At 32.5% G+C, this 8,816-nt stretch overlaps 2 protein-coding genes across 2 annotated transcripts; one reads left to right on the top strand and one right to left on the bottom strand.

The window, feature by feature from the left end:
* The first annotated feature begins 1,042 nt into the window (after window positions 1-1,042).
* Window positions 1,043-2,287, top strand: LOC140450880 (uncharacterized). The gene has a single exon (XM_072544562.1). It carries the CDS (start codon window positions 1,043-1,045, stop codon window positions 2,285-2,287), a length of 1,245 nt encoding a protein of 414 aa, XP_072400663.1.
* Window positions 2,288-4,649: 2,362 nt separating this feature from the next.
* On the bottom strand, window positions 4,650-8,375 carry LOC140450879 (uncharacterized). Its single transcript, XM_072544561.1, has one exon. It carries the CDS (start codon window positions 8,373-8,375, stop codon window positions 4,650-4,652), a length of 3,726 nt encoding a protein of 1,241 aa, XP_072400662.1.
* Window positions 8,376-8,816: the final 441 nt, after the last annotated feature.

Here is an 8,816-nt window from a genome sequence, read left to right as displayed (position 1 = left end):
CTGGGTAGCCTATGCAAAATCTAAATCTCAAGTAATTTACTTTGATTCATATGGAGACTTACCCCCGCCACAAAATGTAATCAAATATTTTTTAAGTAATGGTGATGTACAGATATATTACAACTACGATAAAATCCAAAACGATTCATACAAGTGCGGTCATTACTCACTAGATTTTCTATTCAGCTACTATAAATAGCAAAGAATGTAATATGTTTACGTAAAATGTCTTTAAATTTTACGCTTACTGGAAGCTCTTCAAATCTGAGCTATAATTTTAATCCTCCGATTTACCTTGAAGATGAATTCGAATATGAAATTGGTCTAACCAGTTTTTATAGTTTTAATACTATTCCAAATGTTGATGAAAGCAATAACGTTTTTCTTTGGCAATTCAAAAATTTAACCCATACCTACAAAATACCTAAGGGCTCTTATGAATTAGATGATATTACAAACCTTATTCAAAAAAATATGAAAAAGATTGATAATGATGCGACTTTAGAAATTACTCCACAATTATCAACTTCTAAAGTTGTTATTAAGAGTAACCGAGAAATATCATTTCTCCCAATAAATTCTATCGGGGTATTATTTGGTTTTAAATCACGACTACTAGCTCCAAACCAAACACATGTTTCAGATAAACCGGTGGAAATATGGGGAGCAAACACCCTGTGTGTTGATTGTAACATCGCTTCAGGATGCTATTTAAATGGAAACCCTGTCCATTTCATTCATAATTTTTTTTCATTGGTACCGATTGGGTATAAAATAGTGGACGCTCCTCAAAATATTTTGTATTATCCAGTTGGCATCAAGACAATTACCAACCTTACAATAAAAATTATTAACCAAGCAGGTAAACTTATTGACTTTGGAGGAGGAGAAGTAACTGTAAATCTACATCTTCGAAAACGTATATAATGGTTCTAGTTTTTTCTCACCTACCAAAAACATATATAAGGAGATCTCCTTCTAAAATAATAACATCATCTAATCGTCGCTTCCTACAATCGCTAGGATTTAAAGTTTTGGTATAATGGAAATTCTTCATGTTACTGGTCAACCTTTTAATGACAACACCATTGAAGAATATCAGTTTCACACATATCAACCATACATTCCTGGGAAGTTGGGTTATAATGATGAAATACGTATTCCTATTCAAGATTTAGATGCATTTACATATCCAGCCAATAGTTATCTTTATATCGAAGGACGCTTACTCACACATGATAATCACACACCAACAAAACTAAAATTTATTAATAACAGTATAGCTTACATGTTTCGCGAACTACGTTATGAATTAAATGGAGTAGTAATTGACTCAGTACGTGATGTAGGATTGGTATCAAGTATTAAAAACTACCTGAGTCTCAACGAAAATCAAAGCCTGCAATTGGAAAACGCGGGTTGGTTTCCAAAAATGAATAGAATGGAAACCAATAATGAAGTCCCCAAAAACAGCGTGTTGGTGGATTCAAATGGACACTTTAACGTATGCATACCTCTAAGACTCCTATCAGGGTTCTTTGAAGATTTTAAGAAAATTATTATGAACATGAAACAGGAATTAATACTTATTAGATCAAATGATGATATTGATGCTGTAGTAAGCATAGATGAAACCGAACGACCAAAAATTGATATTAGTAAATTATATTGGGAGGTACCACATGTAACACCAAGTATACGAGAACAGATACGACTTAACAAGATTTCACATACAAATCAAGAATTACCTATTAAATTTCGTTCTTGGCAAATGATTGAATATCCTGCTCTAAACAACTCTACTCGCCATACATGGTCAGTGAGGACTAGTACAAAAATAGAAACACCTCGTCACATTATTGTTGCTTTCCAAAATAACAGAAAATCCAAATTGACAAAAGATATGAGTAAATTTGATCATTGCACTTTAAAAAATATTAAAGTATTTTTAAATTCTGAAAGATATCCCTATAATGATTTACAATTAGATTTTAAAACAAATAGATTTGCGAAACATTATGAAATGTTTGGCAATTTCCAAGAAAGTTATTATCACATGGTGCTGAATCAACCCATATTTAATCCTCATGACTTTAAAATGATTGCTCCACTCATACATATTGACTGCTCTCGCCAAAAAGAAATAATTCAATCGGGATCAGTCGTGTTACGTATAGAGTTTGAGACAGATGAGCCAACAACCTCTGATATCTCGGCTTATTGTCTAATATTACACGAGAAAGAATTTACATATAATGCCTTAACTAAAATAGTAAAACAATTATAAATCGATATTATTATGCTTGACAGGTTTGCTTTTTTATTATATTTTTATACCGGGGCATGTGTTGAGACTGGACCTAATGAAACTTCCCGCATGAGGGGAGATGTGCATAATGTATGAGGAGAAATGGTATCTATAGTATTATATGTGAGTCTCATGCGCATGACTAAAAATTGTTTTATAAATACAAGTTAGATACCGCATTAACACACTCTTTAAAATGTGTCTAATAGTAGATGTGCAAGGTTTTAATACCGAAAAAAATAAATTTATCGCAAAAGAGCTGGCATTCTATGATGGCAAAAAAATTAGTCATTATTTTTTCAAACCACCATATCCAATGAGGTTGTTGAATCCAGAGTTCCATAAACAAGCTGTATGGTTAATGAATAATTATCATGGTCTTAACTGGAATAATGGATTTACCCCACTACATCAAGTTCGTGATATTATCCAATACTTGACAAGTAATGTTAATATCGTTTATGTTAAAGGAAAAGAAAAAGCTCAGTATATAAAAAAGTATAGTTTGGCACCAGTAATGGAATTTGATGAACATCCAGCTTTGGAGAAAATGGAACCTACATGTCCTTACCATTTAAATAATATTGGTGTATGTGCACTATCTAATGTATTTAACTTATACAACAATTTTATTATGCAATAAAGATTTTTTCTTACCTAATGTTTTATTTAAGTAATAAAAATACCTTATTAAAAAATAATACTTTATTAAATAATTACTACATTCAAACGATATAAGTGTTAGTTAAATTTTCCAGCGCAAACCTGCATAAACGACAACTGGATTGAGCAGGGGCGAATCCTTCTAGCTCTGTTCTCCATTCGGGACGATTGAAGTGTACAAAACATGGAAGTCGAGCTCGAATTTCGAAATCCTGTACAAATTTCTTGGGTAGTAGATACCAAGCCTTCAATAGTTCCAATGGGTCAATACATTTTCTAATGTACGGTATCGTAAAGCTTTCCAATTCTGTTTTTGTAAACATGTACAACGGTTTTTGTGGATGCTGATTCATCACAATTCTTTTCGGACAACATTCCATTATTGTTAAAACGGTTAATGTTTTTAAACACCAAGTCTATCCACTTTTGCTCCTCGACTGTAGAAATGAAAAATAGTCTATTTTCTTCTTCCGGTGAATAAACTTTTCCACTACGCAAGCGCATCACTTATACTAAGTCTTGAAAAGTTTTTAAACATACAAAGTTTATTTTGATATTCCCTTTTTAACTGGTTAATAATTTTATGTAACTTTTTAACATTTCTTGTTTTTTCGTAAAATAAAATATCGCGTTTTATTCTTTTAATATCTGCACGAAACTGATCGACTCGTTCACGAAACTTTTTTGAGCGCATACTGTTCACATTAACGAGCTTTTAAAACTCTTATATCCCTCTACTCTGAGTGACTTGCAGACCCCCACTCCTAATGATATAGTAACACTAGATTGTACCACATCCCCCACGCATCGCAAGTCCCCCACTCAAACTAATTAGCATACTTATAGTATAGTTTTGTGTTCAAAATATAAGAAACAAGAGGAACATGTCGTATAAATATTGTGATAATTTGAATAATCAACCTAGTGGTGACGAGTGGGATATATTTCCGACACTCTCTTTTTATATTTTACGACAAAAGCTGTGCCTTATTTGTCGTAAAATGTCTGGAACTAGACTTATTCCAAGAAATTTAATATTTAAAGGGTGGAAATTGGTATTTGAATTTTGCACATTTTGTAGTGAAACTAGACCCATGGGATTATCTCATCGAAACGTAGGATATCGTGATGGGTTATTGGAATCTCCACCACATAAATGGGACTCCCCACGGCCTGTGTTAGATTTACTATAAATAGATGTTAAAACCTTGGTAGAGATTATTAAAATGGTATCATTAGACTTTATTGTTTTACAAGCAATTCTGGGAAATCTGCTTTTAATCCAGCAACCAATCAATGTTAGGGAAGTTTTTGTGTGCTTTGACAGTAATGGTACACTAAATGAAACATGGCCTGAGACATGGTCAAGAATGGAATCATATCCGGGAAACCATTTTTTACCAACTTTACAAGCTGAAATACCACTAAACAGCACTAAATATAAATTGCGTTTTAGACATATGAGTGGTAGAAGCAGTGACTCCAAATGGTTAGAACTTTATAATGAAAGATTTAAAAAGGATAAAGTTATATCTCCAATATTTTATTATATAGCTATTTGTTCTACTTTTTCTATACTTGCGGTATTAATAGAATTTTTTAAGATTTTAAATAAAAAGATTTGTTTATATACATGTGTTTTATTGATACATATAAATATACAATTATTATACAAAATTTACAAATATGAATCATATTGAAAGGAATTGACTTTAAAAAGTTCATCCAAAGGAATATTTTCTAAATCGGATAATGCCGGAGCGTCTAGCAGCTTATTCCCAAATGTTATAAGGTCATCTATATTACCATTATGTGAAGTGATTAAAAAATGCCCCCACGCAAGTGTTTTTACGTCACCGTTTATAACATAGCGTTTGTCATCCTTAGCAGATAGTGCAACTTTATTTCTAAGTTCTGTATATATGGTGTGTAAATTAGACACAAATACATACCTTTTTCTAAATATTACACCACCTTTTTTTACTAACAGAACGTAATCACTCATTTGCAGTTGTGTTTTGGTTATGTGTTTTGAAATGCCTTTTGCTTTTTTTATTAGTTCATTTGCTTCTATACAATAAGCTTTAGCACCTGTACCATAAAAACATTTAATGGGTATAGATGCAAATTCATCTTTCATTTTTCCTAATATTGAAGGGGTTTTCGGTATCCCGTGAATATTATAAGTCGGATAGTTGGAGGTGTCGAAATGTTCTAAATTTCTTTTCATATCCGCATAGAAATTGGGGGTATATATCTCCATAATCAAGGAGTCTGTGTCTGTGTATAACAAGTTTGCAGCTTCTCCATACTTCTTTTTGATGTATCCATAATAAAAATCATATATCACAATTTTCGATAAATCTAAAATTGTAAATCCAACATAGAGAGGCTTATCGTAAACTATTTTGGTTTTACCCAAATGAACCGCAACCAAATTTTCATTAAACACAGAACAAGACTTGAATTCTGGTTTCGAGATAAGTGCCCTGGCTCCCAACGAATTTGTTTTGGTTTCCCAGCGAGTACAAAGGCGGATATCCTTTCTTTTTTCAAGATTCTCTAAAGTTTTTCCGAATATCGCATTATTTAGCAATTTAAAGAGATCCCGCTCAAACTCGTTTTTGGCTTTGTTTCTAAGTGATGTGTTTAGGTCAATATATTTTTTTAGCCATGGTGATTGCGAAAACTCTAGTATACGATGAATCCTTTTTAGTACCAGACCATACTTAAGACACTGTTTAAGATTGCGATAATGAATGACGTATTTAGTTTTATTGTTGAGATTTGGTATAAGTTTAGGATATTTGCTTCCTGGTGGTACCATGCTTTCGGGGCAGAATGGCATATCATTATGTGCAGAATGTAAATGAGCTGGATATTCCAAATCTACTTCCAACACATACCCTTTATCCGCATCATCTTTCACCGAAAAACAGTTAAAGTTTTCAACATCCGTTACCCATTTGAAATGTCCATATGGAAGATATTGACACATGGCAGCACCATATAAATTTGTGGCATCTAGATACATGATGTAAGACTCGGGTTGTTGAGGATCAAAGTTGGGTACATAATGATTATTTGCCACTGCTTCTCTTTTACAACATTGTGCCACACCTCCTCGTACCCCTTTCTTTAAAAAGTGTACCATGTCAATGTCGGTAAGAAGCTCCAGTTCAATTTTGGTGTATCTTAACATGGCATCCCAACTTAGTGCAGGAGCTGTTAGGTAGTGACAAGGATCTAAATTGTATTCTTTGTGACATATGTTTCTAAAGTTCTCAAACACGTCAGCTAATAATAAGACATCTGAGATTAGGTACAACATAGCATAGTCACTAATAGATTTACAATCAAATGTGTTCCATACATCAATTGCTCTTGCATAATCGTCATCAGAAATGTCTTGGTTAGTTAGATTATTGTAGAAATTTTCTTTGGGCGGTAGTGTTTTTTCTTTGAGTTTGTCAAATCCATCCATATATGAATAAGGAAAAACACCCTTGCGTCTCACAAGTTCAAATTGTTTAGTATCTGGGAAATACTTTCTAATTTCTATACATTGCTCTGAGTTTAAAGTTGCGCTCAGAGTATCCAAAGATTTCGCCAAAAATCTGTATGAATCAACAAATTTCAAATAAATATATTTATGTGGGTCCTTTTCTACCAATATTGATTTAGAAATTGTTATATATTTTTCTTTGGTCTGGGCAACTACTGAAACTTTTTCACCAGCTGTTGAAAGCTCTTTAACAAATAGATGACAGTCATAATTGCTCATATTGTGTAAAAATACAGGTATTGAATTTGAGAGTTTGTAATTTATATTACAGGAATTATGAGCTGGCCCAAGATATTTTGAAGTTAAATGATGATGATCTCTTACTTTATGATTAAAAGGATTAAAGGGTTTTTTACACAAGTAACATTCAGTAGCGCTCACATGTTTTTCAAATTCTTCTTTTGTTAACGGTAACATTGGTTTAATATGTTTAAGGTGATTCGTGTATAGTTCATTTACTAAACACTCTAGTTTCTGTATAAATACTTCCTCTCCTTCATATTTTATTAGTTTTGAAAGTGAATCATCATAGTTGCATTTAAGGTAAAATGCAAACGAATATGCTTGGTGTTCAGCTGTTTTGATTGAATATGAGTTTCCATTAAAAGGTTCAGCATAATCTATGGGCTTAAGCAAACTTTCAAAGTCCGCATACACAACAAATGGTACAGGCAACATTTTTTGAATGTTGATAAATTTTAGTATATTTTCTGGCACCATTTCGCCAAACTTATTTATTTTAGGACTTGATGTGGGAAGTTCTGTGTAAATATGTAAACAGTCGCTCTTTTGGTGATTATTGAGCTTTTCTTCTTTGGTAAAGAATTGTAGACATCCATCACATAAATATTCTTTGCGAGTGTTTTTTGTTTTTTGACTTTTTACAAGTCTGACCAAGTCTAGAATCAGACAATAATGACTTTGTTTATCATTTGTTATAAGCAAAAGGTTTACATGAGTGGCATGACGATTACTTGTAAAGTAAAGTGGGCCAATTATTTCATATTGCCTTTTATTATTTACGAAATTGGATTCTAGCCCATAAACATTTACTGAAATATTATTAAGGGTCTCAAACTGTTTAATATCTTTCAGTTTCATCGGAAAGTCAATCCCTTCAAAATTTAACAAAGTATCATACGGTGGATATGATTCTGGTTTGCTTGGGTTGCCAACGGGAGGAAAAATAGCTGCGTTAACACTCCACGCAAAACACTTATTATCTCTGTTTTCGATATTTAAAATAGCATGTTTTCTTACTATGGGTATTGGGAGACGAATATATGTTGATGTAGAAATAGAGTTAAATTTGTTTATGTTAACATCTAAAAACATTATTTCCTGTAATGCCCAATTTGAATCTTTTTCTTGAAATTCTGAGGCTTGCGTCATCAGTGCTTTCTTAAAATCATCAAATGTTTCATCCATCTTAGTGCTAATAGATATAATTGTATTGCATGTGTTCATGGACTTGATATCTGATAGGCCACTATCAGGTTTTAGATAAAGACTAAATATTTCAAAATTTACCTTTATGATATTGTGCAGATGTAGATATTCCCTCAAGATGTTCAAAACTTTGGGTTTAACATCATTTAAAAATCCATGATAATCAATTTTCTTATTACTATAAAAACGATAAGATGCGATTCTGTTTTTAAACGCATGTGTTAATTTGGAAACACTGGCATCTATCACTTCCAATCCAAGTGGTCTTAATCTTTTTTTGGGAATATAATAATCCCCATTATGCTCACTATCACTATTCACATTTCTGTATTTACATGTTTTTCTGTGTCGGGAGAGGTTATCTGAGCGCGAAAACGATTTATTACACATAGTACACGTATTCATGATTCTCGATAAACTACTGAGGAGTTCCGCTTATTTGCCTTAAATAGTATAATGATATTATGAGAATGTTACCCCCACCATGCTATTTTCAGACATTGGTCATTGATCTTGAGTAGAACTGATGTTGTCTAGACTATTGCGTGTCGTTCACCCCAATTTTTAGAAATTAATCATTAATCTTAAATAGACCAGATGTTTTCTAGACACCCACATGTTTAGGGGCTTATTTAATTGACCCTTGTTTAGAAATTAATTAATCATAATTATTTCATAGTTCTAATTATTCATTGTTGACCAAATGTTGTCTCTAGACACCAAAATGTTGATATAGTTCACCCTTTAGCTCTATTTTAGATGTGAGAAGCAGATAATTATAACACCCCCCTCCAATACATACCGAACCCACCTATCTCTACTACTTGAAAA

This window comes from Diabrotica undecimpunctata, chromosome 9 (assembly GCF_040954645.1).
Source record: "Diabrotica undecimpunctata isolate CICGRU chromosome 9, icDiaUnde3, whole genome shotgun sequence".
Lineage (NCBI taxonomy): Eukaryota > Metazoa > Arthropoda > Insecta > Coleoptera > Chrysomelidae > Diabrotica > Diabrotica undecimpunctata.
Note: the sequence above shows the minus strand (reverse complement) of the source record. Positions and strands in the feature narration are given on the sequence as shown.

Excerpts from the sequence above, each read along its gene's own strand:
- LOC140450880 (XM_072544562.1), top strand. The coding sequence starts at position 1,043 with ATGGAAATTCTTCATGTTACTGGTCAACCTTTTAATGACAACACCATT.
- LOC140450879 (XM_072544561.1), bottom strand. The coding sequence starts at position 8,375 with ATGTGTAATAAATCGTTTTCGCGCTCAGATAACCTCTCCCGACACAGA.